At 41.2% G+C, this 22,471-nt stretch overlaps 4 protein-coding genes across 4 annotated transcripts; 3 read left to right on the forward strand and 1 right to left on the reverse strand.

Annotated features, from left to right (window-relative positions):
• Positions 1-111: 111 nt before the first annotated feature.
• LOC117630986 (AT-hook motif nuclear-localized protein 14) lies at positions 112-4,546 on the forward strand. Its single transcript, XM_034363884.1, has 6 exons — positions 112-565; positions 1,907-1,959; positions 2,287-2,418; positions 3,353-3,505; positions 3,817-4,099; positions 4,208-4,546. The coding sequence occupies exons 1-6, from the start codon at positions 184-186 to the stop codon at positions 4,270-4,272; spliced, it is 1,068 nt and encodes a 355-aa protein (XP_034219775.1). The 5' UTR covers positions 112-183; the 3' UTR covers positions 4,273-4,546.
• Positions 4,547-4,701: 155 nt separating this feature from the next.
• Positions 4,702-8,338, reverse strand: LOC117630985 (protein farnesyltransferase subunit beta-like). The gene is made up of 15 exons (XM_034363883.1): positions 8,047-8,338; positions 7,741-7,883; positions 7,517-7,603; positions 7,323-7,428; positions 7,172-7,207; positions 6,910-6,992; positions 6,754-6,807; positions 6,576-6,627; positions 6,108-6,172; positions 5,977-6,033; positions 5,758-5,830; positions 5,581-5,667; positions 5,419-5,503; positions 5,157-5,260; positions 4,702-5,066 (listed from the first exon to the last, which is right to left on the reverse strand). Exons 2-15 carry the CDS (start codon positions 7,860-7,862, stop codon positions 4,809-4,811), a joined length of 1,269 nt encoding a protein of 422 aa, XP_034219774.1. The 5' UTR covers positions 7,863-7,883; positions 8,047-8,338; the 3' UTR covers positions 4,702-4,808.
• A 2,087-nt stretch (positions 8,339-10,425) lies between these two features.
• LOC117631385 (protein EIN4) lies at positions 10,426-13,778 on the forward strand. Its single transcript, XM_034364504.1, has 2 exons — positions 10,426-12,650; positions 12,972-13,778. Exons 1-2 carry the CDS (start codon positions 10,905-10,907, stop codon positions 13,494-13,496), a joined length of 2,271 nt encoding a protein of 756 aa, XP_034220395.1. The 5' UTR covers positions 10,426-10,904; the 3' UTR covers positions 13,497-13,778.
• A 275-nt stretch (positions 13,779-14,053) lies between these two features.
• On the forward strand, positions 14,054-16,893 carry LOC117631489 (tRNA N(3)-methylcytidine methyltransferase METTL6). Its single transcript, XM_034364681.1, has 7 exons — positions 14,054-14,532; positions 14,828-14,937; positions 15,230-15,441; positions 15,543-15,634; positions 16,050-16,152; positions 16,284-16,426; positions 16,542-16,893. The coding sequence occupies exons 1-7, from the start codon at positions 14,323-14,325 to the stop codon at positions 16,638-16,640; spliced, it is 969 nt and encodes a 322-aa protein (XP_034220572.1). The 5' UTR covers positions 14,054-14,322; the 3' UTR covers positions 16,641-16,893.
• Positions 16,894-22,471: the final 5,578 nt, after the last annotated feature.

A 22,471-nucleotide genomic window follows, 5' to 3' on the forward strand; every position in this document is an offset into this window, starting at 1 on the left:
AATATGCATTACAGACTCGAGTCAGAATGTCAAATCAAACCTAAACCTAATCCAACGGCCAAAATCACACCACACATACAAAAACGCATGCCAAGAAAACCAACCAAAAATAAAATAAAAAAAATTAATTTTGTTATTCGACACAGACGCACGCTCTCTCTCTCTCTCTCTCTAAAACTCAAAATGGAACCTAATGAAAACCAACTGAGCTCCTACTTCCAACACCCCACCACCACCACCGGCACCGGCACCGCCGCAACTGTCACAGCCACAAACACTGCATCACCGACCAATGGGCTCTTGCCAAATACCCACTCCACTGATGGGTCCCACATGGTGTACTCTCACTCGGTGCCCTCCTCAGCGGTAACCTCGCCACTTGAGCCCGCGAAAAGGAAGCGAGGAAGGCCCAGAAAGTATGGCACACCGGAACAGGCTTTGGCAGCCAAGAAGGCGGCGACGACGTCATCTCACTCCTCATCCTCTAAGGAGAAAAAGGACCACCATGGCTCTGCCTCGCCTTCTTATTCTGGGTCTACCAAGAAATCTCAGCACTTTTCTCTTGGTGGGTTGCAAATAGCCTTTTGGATTTTGTATGGTTTGGTTGTGAAATTTGTTGTCTTTATTGCAAATTGCTTCAATTTCTATATGTGTTTCAAACTTTTGGTTGCATTGTCTTGGAAAGATTCACACTTGGTTGTTCTGGGTGGGTATTCTGGAAATACCCTATTTGTGTTTGGTTGGGAAATTTTTGTTTCTAGGAGGGTTCTTTTGCAAACTGCTCCAGTTTTATGTGGGCTTTTTAATATCCATTGTTTCTTAGTGCTTGCCCTCTTTGCTATTAGTTCTTTTTGGTTTTATTTTTTCATGGTTTATTGTGAATTCGTTGTAGTTTAGAGGGTTTTGCTGCAGTGCCTGAGTTTATACATGTTTTTGGTTGCATTGTTTATATGCCTGTTTAGTGTCTTCACTCTCCGTGTTCTATCCAGTTTCTGTTATGTAGGTCTATCATAATTCAACTTAACTAGTTCCAAATGATGGGCATAGTTGAAACATTAATTTTGAAATAGAATAGTATGACCTCCACTTGTTCAAATGAGAAGCTTTTGGGGAAATACAAAGAGAACATAATATAATTGGTAATTTTTATTCACATGAACCAAATTTCTCTCCAGATCACACAGCTTATGGAGTGGAAACTTTGGTTGGCTTGAGAGAAAGATATTGATAAGAAACTCGTACAAGCTCCTGTCTGGATAAAAGATTTTCTGCCCCTCCCGAATGAAAACGTGTGTGAGGCATATGTCAATATTATAGTGCAAAGTGGCAATTTTTAGCAACCGGGAACAATCACGATGCATGAAAAAGTAATTTCAATGGTTTAATGGAAGTATAAAACTGGGATTGCTCGTTGAATTTCTATCAGTAGATGAGACAAGTTTTTTGTGGTTTGCAAGACTTTTTTGTTTTGTTCTTTAGAATTCTAGAACTTCTCACACTTACTGTTAGATTTTACATTGAGAATGGAGATAATAACTAGACATTTAGTTCACAGTGGTTAGTTGATCTAAAACCTATTTGCATTTAAGAATGTTGTATATTACTTGCCGAATATGAATTTTTTCTTCCCACTTCTGAAGGTCCTTTCTGTCCCAGTATTTATTTATAACCTCTATTATTCTGTGATTTAATGTAAAATTAGGAAAAAAAAAAGGCTTGGTTAAAGCTTAGGTGACCAGCTAACCTACCCTATTTTCCTTGTATAATGTTTTCATTTGCTCATAAGAAGTATATATGTTTTATTGAATGCTGTTTAAATGTCTTTTTCTTGTTTGACAATGTGGGTATAAATAATTATAATTTAACACACTCATGTTGTGCTTTTCCTCTTAATTGGTTGATGTAGGCAATGCAGGGCAAGGTTTTACACCACATGTTTTAACTGTAGCTGCTGGGGAGGTATGCATGTCCTAATCCTTTCAAACTCACCCTTTTCTTCCATAAATTGCAGATACTGGATTGTAGCTCTTTCGTTTCTGATTGCATGAAAAACTTTTTTTTCTTTTCACATCTGTGTTTCAAATGTGTCACATGCTGATCTTGGATACAGAATAATTCCTTGAATTTGTTTATGGTTTTTTGTTGGTGCAGTTACTTTTGTATTTTTTAAAAATCAACAATTGCCTGATCGTACCTTGTTTATGTGCCGTCTTTATTATAGAGTGTTTCCGTTGTTATTTTTTCTTTATTTATTATCTGCTCACAGTTTAGTGACACGTCTAGCAGGATGTGGGCCAGAAAATTATGTTTTTTATGCAACAGAGTAAGCGTGAAATATGCATTCTGTCTGCTTCTGGTACAATCTCAAATGCTTCTCTCCGCCAGCCAGCTACTTCAGGAGGCAACATTACATATGAGGTAAATTTTTTGTCTTCAACATTTTCCAAGTAGTCTTTTGACCCATTCATATGGGAACTGCGGTGATGCACTTCGTAACGAAAAAAGAAAAAAGAAAAAATCAGAAACAGCAGTTATCTTGCAACAAATTGTATTTGAATTCAAATTTGGAGTATCAGATTTAGTGTTTTGTTCAAGGTATGTGTATATGAGCCTAAATGTACAATACTAGGTCACTGCTTTGCATTAGTGAGTCTCCAGATGGTATTAGATTCTTGGTGCACAACAATAGGGCAACTGTGCTCACTATTGGCAACTAACAGTTTAATTTATCTGTGTGCTCTCTTAAGGAGCCTAAATGTACAAGTTCAGATTAATTTTTTGTCGGGTCTTCATTTAGTTAATTTGAGATACGGCACAGCTGCTGTTCCAAAATCTGAAAATAACAATTATCACTTGAAAATAACAGTTCTGGTTTGAAAGCCATATTGGCATGCAAATTCTACCAAGGAATACACCATATGATTGATGAAAAAGTACACCATCCATAGCGATTTGGGTGGCTGAACTTTGATTTTATTAGCATCAATTTATTCAGGTAGGATTCATTGCTACAATTATAATTAGGCAAGGTGTCTTTCCTCTATGTGTGGGTGTGTAGTTAGGGAGGAGAAAAGGGAGGGAATGACAATGAATTTTAAGATTCTTTCTTTTGCTTTCTGTTTTGGCTGCTAAATGACTATAGTGGTTTATTTGGAAATAAAAATAAAAATATTAGTTTTAGAATTGTGCATATGCTGCTGAAAAAGCATTTCATTAGTTGCTCAAAAGATTCAACTTATGTTTGGTTAAGTCCTTTATACTGCCAGTTAACTTGACAGATTGAACTGGGACTTCTTGATGATCTGCCTCATGTTTAGTCCATCAAAGTATAATGATTTCTTTCTGATGTTAGGGTCGTTTTGAGATTATTTCACTATCTGGGTCTTACGTACGTACTGACCTTGGAGGGAGGGCTGGTGGGCTCAGTGTGTGCCTATCTAGTACAGATGGGCAAATCATCGGCGGTGGAGTTGGTGGGCCCCTGAAGGCTGCAGGCCCTGTGCAGGTACTTTTTTAGAAAAAGTGATTTTTTGTTGATCAGATGTCCATAATATGTTGTTAGTGCACAACTGTGGCAGAAGATACTAGCTACTTCTGTCTCTGCCTTGAAGCAAGGGGGGTTGGGTTGCTAACCATATAGTTGACTTGGTGCTTTGGATGTCATCTGATGCCTCAAATTGATTTTTTCCATGTTATTAGGCACTGGGACATTTCTGTAACATTTTCTTCTTAATTGCAGTCTCTGCTCGTTTCGGTTGGCATGTCTGATAAATGGTTCTGCTGTATTTCTGAAAAACTTTCTATTTGCACCTACAGGTTATTGTCGGAACATTTATGGTTGATGCCAAGAAGGATGTCACTGCTGGTGTAAAGGGTGATGCTTCTGCTACCAAGTTGCCAACAGCTGGGGAAATGATGAACGTAAGCTTCCGCCCGGCAGTTGACTCTTCTGGAAGAACTCTCGTCCGGGGAAATGATGATCAGCAAGCTATTGGAGGAAGTCATTTTATGATTCAGGGCATGCATGTCGCACCTTCACGGCCCACAGATTGGAGGGGTGGTCCGGATGCTAGAGGCACTGGTGCTTATGAATTGACAGGTATAATCCCCTCTCACCACACGTTCACAATTATAAAAGATTCTATAGATTGACATTGCTCGCAGGTATGACTTATGAGAGTCTGAAAGGAGATATTTTATTTTGCAGGAAGAGCAGGTCGTGCAGCACACCAATCTCCAGAAAATGGGGACTATGATCAAATTCCAGATTAGGCTTGCTTTTTGATTTGGAAGCACTGTTTTGTCGTAGATAGATGTATAATACATACCGGAACTTTTTGTCAGCTTATGCTGTTTGTAGCGTGCACCATACATTAGAGATGATGGCTTATGAAAAGTCCCATACCTGTGACTTACTCCTGTTGAAATATTTTGATGCCTTCAATATTGCTCGTCGTATATCTGTGCGCATAGGGGTTGCTGGCCAGTTTCTGTTTTATACTTGGCTGAATATGGTAGCGTATATTTATCCATTCTGTTATTATCACAGTTCTGCATCTGCTTTTTGAACTTTTTATTATGAGCTGCATTTTGTTAAAGGTTCGTACCTAAAAACATTAAAGTGGCCGTAGCAAAAGAGTGTTGTCCCCATGGTATACAAGTTTTCGTTGATTGAGCTTGGTATGAAGGGTTCAAATCAAATTGTGTTAACTGGAAAATCTGCCTTTTCATTCTTGGATGTGAGTATATGTTACGTGTACAGAACTTAAATGCCTATAATTTAATCAAATTCCACAAGTCACATCACCTCAAAGGACAATAATATTACTGAGCCAGAATGTGGTAAAGAAGTCCCTTGCTTCATGATAGCGTTCTAAGACAACATTGAAGAGCGGATGGATTGGTTCCAACAAATTGGAATAGGGACCCAACACTGCTCTCGGCATCAGTAGAGACTCATCATCTGACCAGATATGTTGACTTAAAGAAAGACCACTTAGAGCATAACACGTGTGATAGAAGTCTCTGGATTTCCCAGGTTTGTCTTTTAATCCACCATTCTCCTCCTGCATCAACCAAATCAAGTTAAAATATTAGTCCCCGAAAAGCAAGAACTCGAAGAACTATAGATGGAAGGTGATATTTGAAAATCAAACCTGTGAGCATAAAAGTAAGTATAGCTGCAATGCACGTCCATCAAAAAGTGGCTCCATTTCTACCCTTCTCTTTACAAAATTATGACCAATATCATTGAAATTTACTGCACAGAGCGCCCAAAAAAAAAAAAAAAAAGGGAAATTTTAGAAAGTCAAAACAAAATTTGGGTGTTGAAAGGGAAATTTATTTGAAGCAAAAAAAAAAAAAAAAAAAAGCAAGAATACATGGCCAAACATCTGAAACTTGTCTAAGTCAGCCTACCTTTAAAAGTATTGCCCCCAACGGGGATCACCAGTTGTTGATCAATAGTTGAACATGCTCTTTGTAGTAATGCAAAAGTACCTCCCTGGTCACTTATATCAATTAATTCAACTATGAGACGATGAAGAAGAATCCCTAAACAGATAAAGGAAAGAAAATCACCTGCCAGAAGGAGTAGCAGCAATCAACCAATTTATTAGTCCTCCCCTTAAATCCGCACTCCTTCCCTTGTTGAAATACCAACCAATCCTAACACCAGTTACAATAGAGAACAACATTTGTCTTAGGATTGGAGAGGTTCAAAACATGTTCATTGAAAACAACGTTAAATTTTCTTACAATTAGTCTCGGCAAGTCCAGTTGATTGACCTGATTGATCATAATCATCGTTGCCACCCCACAGAAGGTGTACCTGAAGAAAAAGATTATCGGATCTATAAAAAACTAATAGATCTATCCAACCGACATCTCTTAATACTTCATCCACATAATCCGGCAAAAAGGCCATTGTGCAAATTGTGTTAATGATGTTCAAACAGATAGAAGTCTGAGACATACCCGCCATGAGCTTCAGTACCAGGTTCTGCAGAAATGCCACCTTCATAAGTCTGACAACTGCAAATACAGAAAATGTAATTTATCCCTGATCAAATGCCAATCCATATCAAGCAGAACAAGCTTTAAGCAACCTCAAGATGTAGTTTCCAACATTCTGCACGAGTTCATCATCCAAAATGTTCAAAATACTTGCTACCTGCGAATGAGTGTTGAAATTAAGCAAGCATATAACAACGTTGTAAGTAAAGAACAGAACCATAAGTAATTCAATGAATATTCAGATAATACCACAATTTTTAGGACAAATTTAAGGATGGCACAACTAGCACAAGCCTTAGCAAGTTCAATAAGACTTTGGGAGTAGATAGAGGAACACATGGAGACACCTTGGCCATACGGCCAGACTTCTATTAGAACTTGTGATCAATGGATAAGAGTCATTTGAGACAAAATATTCAACTTTTGTTATTACCCAAGTCAGAGAAGTTCATATTGTAGTTTTGAGAACTACGCTCAAGAACAGAGTAGTTATATGCATTAAAAATGGGCGTGTGCACCAGTAACATATGAATGAATTTGTGTTGAGAGGAGAGACTAACAGAAATTGCAGCGTAGCAGGCCCGGACATCAATTTCTCCACCATCATGAATCCTGGGGAAAAGTAAGGAATCAAATACAGTTCCAAACTTCTAGAAACAAAAGTATACATCTGGAAAATTGGGTCAGTTTTTACTACTTTTAAGCCAAAAGAACACACAAATGAATGTGATTTCAAACCTGAAGCCGCCACTTGGGTGTTTCATTTGTCGTAGAAACATGTACATTTCACTTCTGAAGAAGAAAAATCATGTCAAATCACTTCCCAAAGGATCAGAATTGCATTGCATTGTGTAAAATATGTGAGTTTGTTCTCAAGGAGCATAAACTAATCACCTATTAATTGACGAAAGAGCTTTATGACCGCCCAGAGTAACGAGTGAACAGACAGCAGCATAAGTTGTTGCAAGATGTGGCATCTGATTAAAACAATGAACAATCTAAGCAGAAGAATGCATGACATAATAGAGCATAGAAGCAATGAGAGATGAGTAGATCAATTCAAGCCATGACAAATAACGCCAAAGAGGTATTAGGAAATATTATGCATCAAGAATGACTAAGCCACCAGGGGCAAATATGGCGACCATATACTTGCCTGTGCAGGTCCGCCACCATAACCACCATTTGGGTCCTGGAATGCAAGAGAAAGACAACTTGATGAGGAGAACTCAAAGCACCGGCCTTTACTTGTGTTTCATTTAAGCAGGCAGAGAGAGCAATGTGGTTGTCTTATAATACATACATACCTGACAACGGCTAAGGAAATCAACGATGTTGTTTTGCAATTGGTCGTCAACAGACTCTCCTAGTAAAGCCGATGAGTGCAAATTCCAAAAGCAAACCCACGGTCGACTGACAAAACAAATCCAACCATATGTCACAAAAATCAAAACTTTAATCATCCAATTTAGGAGAGAGAAAGGCAGAGAGAGAGTTATACAGGGCATCCAAAATGCAGAAGGAGCTTGGGAGTTGTCTGAGACCCCCTTTTAGGTAATCTATGTGATTCTCACGCTTAAGTTCCAACCTTTAACATCAACAACCAGAAAACTTCATTATTATTATTATTTAAATTCTACTGCCAACGAAACCAAACCAACGGTTATGAAAAAATTATAAAAATTATAAAAAAAAAAAAGCAAGAACAGAAGGAAAATCTTTTACATTCGAAATTGGGCGTCCGGGGGAAGTTTGGCGAAGCCTTCGTAGATACGACCGACTTGGCTCTCTACACTCTTTTGGCTGCGCTGAGTCACTGTTGCTACGGGAACCTCCGACGCCTCCATCGTCTTCTTCTTTGAAGTTTCCTTTTCTTTTTTTATCGGAAAAAAGAAAAAGCGAATTTAGTTCGCCTAAAGGTCTGAGAGTTCACTGCTAATAATCGAAAATCTAGGAAATACAACTGAAACCGTGAATTTAAATGCCAAGACATGAAAAATCCCTAATGGACAAGGAAAAGGTCTCACAAACCTGACTGAAAAGGAAATTAAAAAAAATTGCCCAGATTGGACCATCCAAACGGTGAGCTCTGCTGTTGGGCTAACTTGTCTTCAAGACACAATCTTGGAGCAATCAGACTCTAGTCATTCGCAGACGTAATGTAGCTTGTCAGTTTGTTGGAACAGGACACTTGTGTTCTAGTGGTTCACATAACAACCCAAGATGAGATGATGTTCTTCTTCTTCGTACGTAAAGATTTGAGCAAGTTTCCATGTCTGAAAACTGAAATTAAAATCTGAAACTTAGGCACTAATTAATGTGGGTCACTTGTCTTTCTTTTATTGTATGTCAGATTAGAAGGGTCCATCTCTTCACGTGTAACTGTAATGAAGATTTTCAATCATGATGCAAAGGCCATTGACCAGAAATAAATAATCAAGAAAGGCTGAGACTTCATCTTCATTAGGCTCAGTTGTTTTTTGGACATACTTGAAAACAAAATAAATAAATAAACTGCATGCATTAATACTGCATATATAAACTAGCAGTCCAACGTTTGAATATTGATGAAGAAGTAGACAACATAATAATTAACCAGGTCCAGTAATTATTATTACAGTCCCAATAGTCCAGGATCGATAATTGAAAGCTAAGAAAACATAATTAAGCTAAAGATAGTTGAAACTCCGCAGAGCAACAGGCAGCAGCTGCATAAACCTGCAATTAAATTTAAGACAGAGAAGTTATAAGAAATTAGCCACCTGATTATGAGATTAATGATCAAAGCTAGCTAACAACAGTCAATAGTCACCAAACAGATTAGTATAAAAATCTCACCATTAACGTTATTGGATTACATTATTCTAAAGTGCTGATATGGAGGTAAATCTTCTGCAGGAGGAGGAGGGGGTGTCAGATCTCTAGGGTTGGTGGCGGCAATAACATCATTTCTCTGGTAACATGCATTACAAGTATGAATTTGACTTCGGATGGACATGTAATCTCCGTCATTGACAGTTTCCGGAACACGGAAACTAAACTTTCGCTCATCTCTAGTTTCCAGAGCAACAACTACATCATGTGCACTGGAAACGGTCACTTGGCGAAGTGATGATGAGTCTGCAGGGTTATTTTTCTTCTTGGCTGATGATGTTGATGCCATCTGTAAATTAATCAAAGCTATTATTTTAGGAAGTTGGTAATGGAAAGGCCTATGATCTATCTACCGAGAAGGGCTACCAAGGCCATGTGTGATATATATATAAACAAGAGAGAGATTCACATAATTAAACCAATATATTATTAATTGTGATCCAACTTTTCCTAATTAAATTTTAGCAATAACAAACTCTTGACGCTGATAACTCTTGTGCAGCATACAAATTCATGCATGCAACAGTTTTGGTGATGTCGATTATATGTTATCAATTTGTGAGTACAGAAAGATAACCAAGAAAAGTGCGCCTGGTGTTGAAAAGACACCAAATGCATCCATATCCAGTTTAATCTTCCTCGGATTGCTGAGCTCTTCTAGTCTCTGTGGTCCTGTCTTTCTTTTTCTGAGTTCCATCTTTTTCTTACTACAACTCTGGCTCTGTTCTTTGCTTTTGTTTTGTCGATTAGTTGTTGTCAGTACTGTGTTTTCTTCATCTGCTTGTTTGGGCTCCTCCCCGTTTCTGGGCCTTTGCCTTGTGGTTTGTTTTCATCCCTGTTGGGCTTAATCAACTTGGGCTCCTCCCCAATGAAAACAACAACAAAAGTCAAAGATCCCCGTTGACCACTAGCTGACAGAAATTAGAATGCGAGTCACCCACCCACCATTTCACACCGAACCGACTCACCGAGTCAACTTCTAACGGTCCACCTCCCAACGGCCAAATCTGCCACGTACAATATCATCGTATCCATCCAACGGTGAAAACACTCTGATGCGCGCCCCACCATATGTACTCGCCCACATTTTTAATTATAAAAATGAAAATGAAAAAACCGTTCATAATTTATTACAACCTGCAATAAATAAGTTAGAACCTTTTCTAAAGAGAAGGACCAAGTTCTCTTCACATACACGTGTGGGTCCCGCAATCGCCCTTTAACACGACAACTGACCCCTTCCTTTCTGAGTCAGCTTGGGTCTCTGGTTTGTTTCGTTACTTTTTTTTGGCCTTATTCGTTCTTGGCTGTTTGTATTGTATTAATTTGGTTTCTTGGGTTTGTGTTGTGCTGGCTGTGGAGGATTTGGTATTGCTGGCAGTGAAAGATTGGGTTTTTGGCGGTGGCCGGTGGGTCGTTTTGCATTAAAAAAAGTTCGGTTTAGCAATAAAGTTTTGATTTGTGATACGGTGAATAAGCTGAAATTTGGTTTAGCCACGGGAGGCACGAGGTGTGTTCTTTTAGGTACCTTTCTGATTTTTGTTTCTTTTCTTGCTTACTCTTCCATTTTGATAAGCTGAAAGCTTCTTTTACTTCTAATTTTGGTTCGTTTTCCTTTTACGGAGGAAGAAACTTTCGGTTTTCAATTTCTTCTTCTACTAAAATGGAAGAAGGTTTGTAAAACCCAGAAAGAAAAAAAAAAAAAAAAAAGTAGTGAGGAAGCTTATAGACAATTTTGATTTGAAATAGAATTTAGCAGATGGGTTGGTTAGATCTTTAGAATTTAGCAGATGGTTATGTCAGTTTTACTCCGAAAATCCAGGTGGGTGTTTCCAAATCTTAGTATACGGAAGTGAGTTTTCAATTTTTAAGTTGGTATCGCACTGATACGATTCAACTAGTTTTCTTTAGTTTTTCGGTTTGCAAGTGAAATTTGGTTCTTCAGGAGTTTGAAAAATTAAAACTTTCATCCAAGCAAAATGCTGTGCACAAGTTAAATCACTTGGGTGGATGCAATGTTAAGAGAATTAGCTCTTGGATTGTTAGTTTTCTATTTCATTAGATTTGTTTCAGCCATTGATAATGACTTTGCACATTGTAATTGCGACGAGGAGGGTTTTTGGAGTATTCCAAACATTTTAGAGTACCAAAGAGTGAGTGATTTCTTGATTGCAATAGCATATTTTTCAATCCCTATAGAACTTCTTTACTTTGTCAGCTGCTCAAACGTTCCATTCAAATGGGTCCTCCTTCAGTTTATTGCGTTTATTGTCCTTTGTGGATTGACCCATTTGCTAAATGCATGGACGTACAACGGCCGCCAGTCATTCCAGTTGATGCTGTCCCTCACCATTGCCAAATTCCTGACAGCCTTGGTCTCATGTGCAACTGCAATAACCCTTTTAACTCTGTTTCCTCTTATTCTCAAAGTGAAAGTGAGAGAACTGTTCTTGAGGCAAAATGTGTTGGAATTAGACCAAGAGGTTGGGATGATGAAGATACAGAAGGAAGCGAGTTGGCATGTCCGAATGCTGACCCGTGAAATTAGAAAGTCACTGGATAAGCATACCATATTGTATACAACTCTGGTTGAGCTTTCAAAGACATTAGACTTGCATAATTGTGCTGTTTGGATGCCGAATGAGGATAGAGCAGAGATGAACCTGACCCATGAGTTGAAATCAAGTTCTTCGCGAAATTATCTCCGTTCTATCCCAATTAATGACCCAGATGTGTTGGAGATAAGAGAGAGCGAGAGGGTAACAATCCTAAGTCCTGAATCAGCACTTGGATCTGCAAGTAGTGGTGAGTCTGGTGAATCAGGTGCTGTGGCAGCAATCCGAATGCCAATGCTTCGGGTTTCAAATTTCAAAGGGGGTACACCGCAGTTGGTTGACACTCATTACGCGATATTGGTTTTGGTTCTTCCAGTAATGGATTCTAGAGGCTGGAGCCATCATGAGATGGAGATAGTTGAAGTTGTGGCTGACCAGGTTGCTGTGGCTCTATCCCATGCTGCAGTACTTGAAGAGTCTCAACTAATGAGAGAGAAACTGTGTGAACAAAATCGTGCTTTGCAACAGGCGAAGAAGAATGCAATGATGGCCAGCCAAGCAAGGCACTCATTTCAGAAGGTAATGAGTCATGGAATGCGAAGGCCAATGCATACGATTTTGGGCTTGCTTTCTATGTTTCAAGAGAACTTAAGTTTCAAACAGAGCTTAATTGTGGACACAATGGCGAAAACTAGTTATGTTCTCTGCACTTTGATCAATGATGTGATGGAGATGTCAGCAAAAGATAATGGAAGGTTCCCGTTGGAGATGAGGCCATTTCAACTACATTCTATGATCAAGGAAGCTTCTTGTCTTGCCGAGTGCCTGTGTATGTATAAAGGCTTTAGTTTTGAAGTTGATGTTCAAAGCTCATTGCCTAATCAGGTGATTGGGGATGAAAGAAGGGCTTTCCAAGTAATTTTGCATATGGTTGGGTATCTATTGAGCACCTATAATGGCATGGGGACTGTCATCTTCCGGGCTATTTCAGAGAGTGGTTATGAGGGCCAGGATGATAGATTGCAAGGAATCTGGAGATCAAATGTACCAGATGAGTACGTATCTATAAAGTTTGAATTTGAGATTAGTGAGGGAAGTTCTCGTCCTGGTGGATTAGTCTCATTGATGCACTATGCTGGTGGGAGGCACAACAATGATGAAATTAAGAAGGGCCTGAGCTTCAGCATTTGTAAAAAGATTGTCCAGGTAAGAGCTGTGTATTTTTAATTTTATTTTTTCAATATTGATCGTTCTGCTTGATGTATATTTTCTACAAGAAATGCCAAAAAGTTTTAGTAAGACTTCAGCACTGCAGCTTGCATGACTGTAAGATGATTGGCTCCTTTTTTTTTTCAAATTGAAAAGTTGGCCTGCACCTTTCTAAAACATGCGTCTTCTGTGTGGCTCATTTATAGAGTTCAATTTCACTTTCTTTTTTTTAGCTACAATGCATTCGAATTGATATGGGAAGAAAAATTATATGTAATTTTATCAACTTATGATTCTTCTATAATGAATTATCTGCAGATGATGCAAGGCAATATCTGGATATCCATGAACCCAGTGGATTTTGCAGAAAGCATGACACTTGTTCTCAGGTTTCAAATCCTCCCATCTATTGGGAGAAGTATGCATCTCCCTGGAAATAACTTGGAGCAGCCAAATTCCAACTCACAGTTCAGAGGCCTTCGGGTTATAGTAGCCGATGATGATAACGTAAACAGGACTGTGACCAATAAGCTGCTCGAGAAACTCGGCTGTCAAGTAACTGCTGTTTCTTCCGGGTTCGAATGCCTGAGTGCCCTCAGTGATGCTGAAAATTCATTTAAAATTGTTGTTTTGGATCTTCACATGCCTGAAATGGATGGGTTTGAAGTGGCAATGAGAATCAGGAAATTCCACAGCCCTAATTGGCCATTGATCATAGCCCTGACAGCAAGTGCGGAGGACCATGTGTGGGAGAGATGTCTACAGATGGGAATGAATGGATTGATTCGAAAACCTGTTCTATTGCAAGGGATGGCAGATGAACTTCGCAGAGTACTGCAATGAGCAGTTTTTCTTCCACATCTTTTTTAGGCTCTCTAATGAGCACAAGTTATAGAGAATCCAACTTTAAACTTAGTTTTCACTTAATTAGAAAATATAGTAGTTAGATATTGCTAACCATATGTCCTTCATATCACAATTAAACGTCACAGACTCTGTTCTGTTGTATGATTGCTCTACTGAGCTATATACTCCATTGGTTTGTATAATTGCTCCACTGAGCTATTTACTCCATTGATTATTCACTCCAATCCAATCAAAACAGATTTTGTTGTGTTGCTGTTTCGGATTGGGTTGCCCTGGTGCTTCTACACAAGTTTCAGGAAGCTACATCCAGTTGCTTCTGTCTTCGTATTTTTTCTTTTTCTTTTTCTTCTTTTGGTCTCTGAACTGATCATATTCAAAAAGTCCGAGGGGAAGGAACATAAATTTATTTTATCAATAATAATAACAAAATCAGCAAAAAAAAACAAGGGTGTTTTTGACTATCCAGATTTGTTCTATAAATAACTCATCTTGCAAGTTTGTAGTTTTCACGTGTGGCTTCCCCCAAAAAAAAAAAAACAAGGGGGCTTCGCACGTGTTTGAAATTGACGCCAAACCAAAGCCCTAAACTGAAGCAGAGCAAAACCAGAGTACCAGAGAAAAGCGCCATTGCCCTTCCTTCTCTAGTCTCTCCTCTCATCTCCTATAATTGTATTATTACATTTCAGTCCTCCTTCTTCTTCAGCCTCCAGCATAGCCCGCTCTATGCGCGTTGCAGTCTCACCCCTGTCTTTCATAATTCCAACCGTTCACCTATATTGAAAATTGAGTAAAATTGAAGAAAATGAGAAAAGCAGAGTACTTTAGCAAGGACTTCGACTGGGATGAGTTAAGAGTTCAGGTGGAAAACGACCCGTCGTTCAGCTACCACTTGCTCCCCTTCCAACCCAACCCCATTTCAATTTCACTCGCAGATGAAGTCCATTATGCTGCTGCTGGGTCTCATGCATGGAACGCATTTCACCACCGGCATGCCTCTGGCAAGTTCTTCAAGGTCCCATTGCTTTTCCTATCTTAACCCTTTTGATTAAGCAATATGCCATTTCATTTGGGTTGCTGAATGTTGATGATTATAGGAAAGCCTTCATCTTTCTATGTAATTATATAGATAGTTACTGTGTAAGTAAAGTCTCCATCTTTTACAAATTGGGGTTTCAGTTCTAATATCACTAGTATCTGGGCTTTGCACCGTATTTGTTCTTTCTCGTTTATTTCAATTTGCCCCTTAGGGTACTTATGATCCTTTTTTCTATTCTCTTGTTTTATTCAGTCTATGTGATTCAACGCAGGAAAGACGATATCTGTTAGAAGAATTCCCTGAACTAGTCAACTGCAAAGAGAATTCTAAGGTTTTGGAGGTGGGATGTGGTAATGGCAGCACTGTTCTTCCTATATTACGGTATCCTCTAAACTTGTCTCATTTCAAAATTTACTTGCATGTATGATTGCCGGTCTTTTAGAAATCTGAATCCTCCTCAGTAACGCCCTTTAATTAGTTGAGGTTTAGTAGTCTTAGGTTTTTTTTTCTCTTCAGTTAATTTGCTCTTTCTGTCTGGTATAGCAGTCTTAGGTTTGGTTTATGTTTTGTTTATATGTATATCTTCATTAAACTGGAGATATTTGTCATAGGTTTCAGACCATGCTGTTTGCTTTCTACCTGTTATCCTCACACGATACTATTTCCTCCGCAGTGGCAATGAAAACATCATTGTTTATGCTTGCGATTGCAGCAATGAGGCCCTGGAGAGGGTTAAGGAGACGGTATATGCCTCTAACAAAGTATCTTTCGAACATCGTTTTCATCCATTTTGTTGTGATTTTTCTGTAACCGCGTTTCCAACATGGTTGGCCTGCAATCCTTGTCAAGAAAATATTGCACAAACACAGCAGCTGTGCTTTTCAGGTTAGTTACTTCATCTGTTTATTGTATGTTTATATGCAGTACAATCAGACTCATATAAGGTATAATAGTATAATACTCAAACAGTTTTCTTGTTTCTCCAGATGGTAGAGGGAAAAGTCAAAAAAATCTTAATGATTCATATTCATTAAGTGAAAGTAGATGTTGCATTGGTGGGGTTGATTTTGTTACCTTGGTAAGCATTCATTACATTAAACTGGCCAGAGAACCTTTGAATCTTACATTTGCCCATAGACTTCGTTGGATCAGAAATCTTTTGTCTGAACGCTTGCTAACTGGGAAAAAGATAGAGCTTTAGGAGTAAAAATACTTTGCTTGTCTCAAATCATCTGGTCTCTATTTGGGAAAGATTTTCTGTCAATTCAAACAGAGACTTAGGAAGTTGCTGAACTTCATTTAGATTTCTTTGCTAAATATTAGTATGCTAACCACTTTGTAACTTTTATTTCTAGAATTTTATTGGTGCTCCTCTGTTCTGACCTCCATTGCTTTGAGTTGTTATGCTGGAATACTTTCCCACCATTTTCTTCTCATCAAAGAAACAGTATTTGGTGATTTGAGTTTCTTTTTTTCACTGTGAAATATGTCAGATATTCACACTGTCAGCATTACCACTTCATAGGATGCCAGAGTCCATCAAGGAGTGTTTTTCTGTCCTGAAACCTGGAGGCCTGCTGTTCTTTAGGGATTATGGTAATTGATTAATCTGAGCCTGGTTTGGACTTGGAGCTGTAAAAGATTTTAAAGAGCTCTAGCTCTCAACCTTTTTTCAGAAATATTTCTAATATTTTTCCTGCTGACATAATCAGTTTGATGCAATTCAGGCCTCTATGATATGTCTATGCTTCGATTTGAGATGGACAAAAGAGTGGGATTCAGGGAGTATATGCGATCAGATGGAACCCGCTCTTATTTCTTCTGTTTAGATACTGTGAGGAATCTATTTGTGGGTGCAGGCTTCACTGAGGTACTAATTTTGCTAATGTTTTGGCGGGGGAGTGTGTGGAGATCCTAAAATTAGATGTGCACATACTTGCATCATTTTCTACTGTCTAATGTTCCACAACTTGTGCTTATGTCAGCTTGAGCTTGAATACTGCTGTGTTAAGTCGGTGAATCGTCGAAATGGGAAGAGCATGCGAAGGGTGTGGGTTCATGGAAAGTTCCAGAAGCCTGTATGAAATGAAGTCAAGCGGTCTCTCTTCTTGAGATGCTGCCCTTTGAAGAAATCATGCTGCTTTTTTCTACAATGTAGCTTGCTGTGAGCAACTTTTTCGTTATATGTGTATGAGAAAGGTACAAATTTGGGGCTCCATTGAATTTCTGAGGAGAGCTGTGAAAGCCAGTGCTCAAATTAGCTTATGTGTTTTCTCACAAGAAAGAAAGGCCAAAGTATACGATAACTTTCTACCTAATCTAAATTGTTCTTCACTAGATGAAGGAATTAAGCTCTAAATTTTTTTTTCCAGAACTGAGAGTAAATTCTGTTACGGCTACAAATGGGTAGGGTAGTTGACAATGGACGGGTCGAATTCCATGTGCTTGATACATGCATCCGCATCCTGGATGGGGAAAACCAAAACCCGGCGGTTCTCTATGGACCAAAATGCCCACATCATCCACGTGTAGTTTACCGAACTCCCTAACTGACCAAAACGACCTAAGTTTGGGCGGTTCTATAAGTTCAGTCCAACTGATCCGTCGTTGGTCAAAATGTCAAAAGGAAACCCTAAACCACTTCCTTCGGAATTGGTACCTAATTATTCAACCCAACCCATCCTTTTGTCTTTTCTGCAAATTCTCAAATCTTTAAAAACAAAACATGAAGAAAAGATGTTTATCACCAATTTATACCGAAGTTTTTCAATATATTAAGAGATAATATATTTAATTCGGATATTATCAAAGCCGACTCGATCCCTACGAAACCCTAGCCCCGAGACTCCTATAAATAGACGACTTCATTCATCATTCAAAGGACTTTAGAAAACCTACTCCTTATACCCGAGAAAAATACCCGAAGCTCTCTCTCCATCTCTACTCTCTATATTTTCTCCACACGGCTCCGGCCACCACACATGGCTCCGGCCACCCGGTTTACACCCTACATACAACTCCGTACCCTTTGCTTAGCTATTGTTTTCCTACAAACACTCGAACTAACTTAGGCATCGGAGGGCCTTTGGCCAACACCCCCCGGGTGTGGTCTATTTACTCCAATCTTTTTTTACAGGAATCGAGGAAGAGAGAGAAGGAAGATCGAAGGTTGAAGGATCCAGAAGCGAATATTCTCCCGTGAGATTATTTGCACAAACATTTGGTGCTTTCATTGAGAGCACGAGTTATACTCAACGCGTGCTCAAGGAATCCGTTCCTCCTATTTTCCAATCCACCAAAGCCTTCCAAACAACCATGGTTGGAAGCAAGCGCACGAGGAGCAAAACCGCCGCTATGGCTCAATCCGTGACGGCCCAAAGCTACTCCTCCCACGATCCCACGATCGACATGGCGGCCCCACCACCTCTCCCCGCCATGAACCCTCAGCAGCCACCCCGTGTGACTGAAACCACTGTGCCACCTGCCGGACTCGCAGTGAGGACCACCGCACCGGCCTCCGCCGCCGTCGTACCATCTCAAGGCCCCATGGCCGGACCTAGCCACCTTCATAGCACCACCGTTGAGCATGGTGGAACCTCACATCTAGTTGGGCTCACTACCACCGCCGACTTTGGCCCAATCTTGGAGCAACTTCAACCATTCCCTCCATTGCCTCCACGCTTGACGCATACTCCCACATACACATCCAATGAAACCCTAGCCCGTGTGCAATTGGGCTCCACACATTTCTCTCCTCCCGATCCACGAAGTCAAGTAGACCTTAATCTGAGAGTTGACCAGCTACCTCAGAGAATGGACGACCAAAGCAATTTGATGAGGCAGCTCCTCAACCAAATAAACTTGGCTCAAAACCTTGGCCTTGGACAACAGGGCGAAGAGAGAAGGATAAACGAACGCGCCGATAGGCAGTTCAGCCGGAACCAAGCAGGTCGAGCAGGAGTAAGCGGACAAGGAAATGCGCAACAACGAGATCAGCTCGCGGACATGTCGCAAGCATCCGCAAGCCACACTCAGAGCAGACGAAGTTTTCCTTCCAGATTGAATTTAAGGACCAACGTGCGCGACAGGCTAGGCCCAAGACCTGACATCCACGCTCGCCTGGGCCAGCAGGAAGACGTTCATGAAAGGCTAGGCTCCCAGGGAGGTCAACTTGATGGCCATCGAGACGAGGATCGAGAAGAAAGGCGCTCTGCTGCTCGCTCGCAGAGAAACATTCGCGAAAGGATAGGCCCCCAGGGAGGTCAACTCGACAATCATCACAATGAGGACCGTGAAGAAAGGCGCTCCGCTACTCGCTCTCGAAGAACCAATTCTCGTCGCCAAACTACTGGAAATCCCTCGCAAGCGCAGTCCACCAACACGCCGCCTAGACAGCGCAACCGAGAAGGTCGACCCTCGCAAGCCAATGAGGAAGTCAATCAGCATCGTCTAAATCGCGAAGATCATCAACGTGACCGACTAGCCATGCGTGCAGAAGACGTTGAGAAGCTTGTGAATAACCGACTTCAAGACTTAAAGATTGGCGGAAATTTCGAAGATGCACTACGCATTGAGGTAGACCGAGCAAATTCCTCACATTTCACAGTCAAAATTGAGCAGGCTGCTCCTCCGAAACGATTCTCAACGCCCTCTTTTACATGCTTCAAAGGCGATTCCGACCCCGAAAGTCATCTGAAGCATTTCAAGAGCCTTATGATCCTCTACAAAGCTGAAGACGCGTTAATGTGCAAGGTGTTTGCAATGACTTTGCGAGGAGCAGCTCAGGATTGGTTCCATACCCTGCCATCCTGGTCGATCAATAGCTTCAAGGAGCTTACTTACATCTTCACTAAAGAATACACTTCTTATCGGACGATCAAGAAGAACCCCGACCATCTGTTCAACCTGCGCAAGAAGCCCGAGGAATCCCTTCGAGATTACATCAAGAGGTTCAAAGCAGAGAAGGCCAACATCGTAGGGTGCGATGACCAAATCGCATCCTCCGCATTCAAGAAAGGTCTTCCAGCAGAACATGACTTATACCGCGAGCTGACTATCACTCCCAGCCAGACTCTGGCAGAGGTCTTCGCGACCGCAGAACGCTACGCACTCTGGGATGACGATCGAATCGCCGCGAAGAAGTCTACTGAGCAGGAAGATCGACCGGCCAAGCGGGCAGAACAAAGAAGCGACAGGCTTGGCAGCAGGGACAAAGACAAAGGCAGGCCACGCCCACAAAGAGAGGCCACGACGAAAGAGAACTACACCAAGTTCTCTATTCCCATACACCAAATTTTGGCCCAAGTGAAGGACAAACCTTGGGTAAAAAGCCCTTCACCCTTGAAAGGAGATCCGGACAAGAGGGATACCAGAAAATATTGTGCCTTCCATGCGACACATGGGCACAATACGAATAATTGCTTTGCTTGGAAATCGCATCTCGAAGAACTCGTGAGAGAAGGTCATTGCACGGAGTTCATCGCGAGGCAGGCCATCCAGTAGATAGAAGACCGCGATACCGCCAAGGAGCCACCCCATAAGGTCATAAGGATTAACATAATCCTAGCCGACTCCGAGGAGTCCGGACTGACCAACAAAGAAAAGAAGAGGAAGATCAAACATGCTACTATGATCTCCCAAGTCTCAACTAGCCTCTCACTAGCAGAAGACGATCCCGTGATCGGCTTCCAAAAAAGAAACTTAATCGGCCTTGATCTACCACACAATGACACCCTTGTCACCAGCATTCAAATCGCTCACCCCATGGTCGACCGAGTCCATGCAGATGAGGGCAGTGCAGCCAACATCCTACAATTGGCAGTCATCCAACAGATGGGCTTAGAGGCAAAAATCAATAAATCAGCCAAGTCGCTGACTAGTTTCAATGGCGCAACAACAATTACCGTGGGCACGATAGATCTCGACGTCTACTCTCCACCTGTAATCAGCTCGCAAACGTTCATGGTCATTGATGAAGTATCACCCTACAATGGCATTCTAGGCCGACCATGGATCGGCAAGATCAATGCCATCACCTCCGCCACACATCAGAAGATTCGTTACCCAGTTCCTGGGGGCGGTATCAGCCAGATCAACAGCGATCAGACAATGACGAGGAAATGCTCAGCTCAAGGGCTGAAGAAAGGCAAGCAAACACAGTTCTTCCTTGTAAATCAGGCAGATCTAAATGGAGTAGAACAAGCATAGGAGAAAGCAGATCCCGTTTCTTACGGCCGAGCAGACCAGAAAGAAAAGGGAATAGCTACTCCCCAATAGCAATCAAAGAATCAGGACCAAGTCGAGGGAATCCGTCCGGAGGTCTCTCTTGAAGAAGGATGGAAGCCCGAAGAGGACGTCGAGCTAGTACCCCTTGATCCTGACAAGCCAGAGAGAAAAGCGCGGATCGGCTCGCGCCTAAGCCATGAGGAAAAAATAGAGCTTGCAGCCTTCCTCCGGAACAACAAAGACGTATTTGCATGGTCGCCATCCGACATGCCTGGCATCGATCCCCAGATCATCTGCCATCGCTTACACGTCAACCCAGCCATCAAACCTGTAGCGCAGAAGAGACGCAACTTCGCCCCCGAGCGGGTTGCTATCATTGAAGCCGAGATCGATAAGCTTCTAGCTGCTGGTTTCATTCAAGAAATCTCCTACGCAGAATGGCTGGCGAACGTTGTTCTAGTGGCAAAGAAAGATAAAGGTCTGTGGAGAGTGTGCGTCGACTACACCGACCTCAACAAGGCATGCCCTAAAGATAACTTTCCACTGCCTAGAATTGATCAGCTCGTCAATTCAACTTCCGGCAACCAACTGCTAAGCTTCATGGACGCCTACTCCGGCTACAACCAAATCATGATGCATGAAGATGACAAAGCTAAAACCTCTTTCATCATCGAAAGAGGAACATACTGCTACAAAGTCATGCCCTTTGAGCTAAAGAAAGCCGGAGCAACCTACCAAAGGCTGGTGAACAAAATTTTCAATGAGCAAATCGGCAAGACTATGGAGGTCTACAAGACGACATGCTAGTCAAAGCTCCCGCGCGAGTAGACCAAATCAAGAACCTTGCCGAGGCATTCAGCCTACTCCGAAAATACAATATGAAGTTGAACCCGAGCAAATGCACGTTTGGAGTCTAGTCCGGCCGATTCCTGGGATACTTAGTCACCCAAAGAGGAATTGAGGCACATCCAAATCAAATCAAGGCTATACTCAACATGAAGTCACCTGCCACAACAAATGAGATACAAAGTCTAACGGGTAGGGCGGCAACTCTCAACCGATTCCTCTCAAGATCTACCGACAAGTGCAGGCCATTTTTTAAAACCTTGAAGAAAGGACATAGGGACAAGTGGGATGACGAGTGCGAAGTAGCTTTTCAAAACTTGAAAACCTACCTCACTTCACCTCCCTTACTCTCAAAATCGATACCAGGCGAAGACTTGTACATCTACCTGGCGGTGTCCGACTCAGCTGTCAGCTCAGCTCTCATCCGAGAAGAGCTAGGGGCACAACATCCGGTATTCTACACTTCAAAAGCTCTCCTTGATGCAGAGACTCGCTATCCGAAAATGGAGAAGCTCATTTTTTCGCTTGTAGTTTCCGCGAGAAAACTAAGGCCCTACTACCAAGCACACCGGATAATTGTCATGACAGAATTTCTGACAGGACCTGACCCAATTTCCACTTTGGAATTCGAGCCAAGTCATGTGCGTGTCCGACACCTGGCGAATGTCGGGCACAAATGACCTTTTTACCCTTCTTACTTCAAGTTCTCTTTAAAATTCCCTTAGACTTCTGCCGAAAATTCGGCAGAGTCTCCCCTGTATTTTGACCAATCCCAAAATTTTCCACCTGTTAAACAAACAGTAAAACCATCCCAACAGCCAGAACATCTCAAGTAACAGATCTC

Source organism: Prunus dulcis, chromosome 6 (assembly GCF_902201215.1).
Source record: "Prunus dulcis chromosome 6, ALMONDv2, whole genome shotgun sequence".
Lineage (NCBI taxonomy): Eukaryota > Viridiplantae > Streptophyta > Magnoliopsida > Rosales > Rosaceae > Prunus > Prunus dulcis.

Bases quoted from the DNA above. Each gene is read 5' to 3' on its own strand.
- LOC117630986 (XM_034363884.1), top strand. From the start codon at position 184: ATGGAACCTAATGAAAACCAACTGAGCTCCTACTTCCAACACCCCACC. The intron at 566-1,906 runs GTGGGTTGCAAA...TGGTTGATGTAG, and splicing joins ATCTCAGCACTTTTCTCTTG to GCAATGCAGGGCAAGGTTTT. The intron at 1,960-2,286 runs GTATGCATGTCC...CACGTCTAGCAG, and splicing joins TAACTGTAGCTGCTGGGGAG to GATGTGGGCCAGAAAATTAT.
- LOC117630985 (XM_034363883.1), bottom strand. From the start codon at position 7,862: ATGGAGGCGTCGGAGGTTCCCGTAGCAACAGTGACTCAGCGCAGCCAA. The intron at 7,208-7,322 runs GTATGTATGTAT...CTTGCATTCCAG, and splicing joins ATTTCCTTAGCCGTTGTCAG to GACCCAAATGGTGGTTATGG. The intron at 6,808-6,909 runs GTGATTAGTTTA...TTTCTTCTTCAG, and splicing joins GCTCTTTCGTCAATTAATAG to AAGTGAAATGTACATGTTTC.
- LOC117631385 (XM_034364504.1), top strand. From the start codon at position 10,905: ATGTTAAGAGAATTAGCTCTTGGATTGTTAGTTTTCTATTTCATTAGA. The intron at 12,651-12,971 runs GTAAGAGCTGTG...AATTATCTGCAG, and splicing joins TTTGTAAAAAGATTGTCCAG to ATGATGCAAGGCAATATCTG.
- LOC117631489 (XM_034364681.1), top strand. From the start codon at position 14,323: ATGAGAAAAGCAGAGTACTTTAGCAAGGACTTCGACTGGGATGAGTTA. The intron at 14,938-15,229 runs GTATCCTCTAAA...TTTCCTCCGCAG, and splicing joins ACTGTTCTTCCTATATTACG to TGGCAATGAAAACATCATTG. The intron at 16,153-16,283 runs GTAATTGATTAA...GATGCAATTCAG, and splicing joins GCTGTTCTTTAGGGATTATG to GCCTCTATGATATGTCTATG.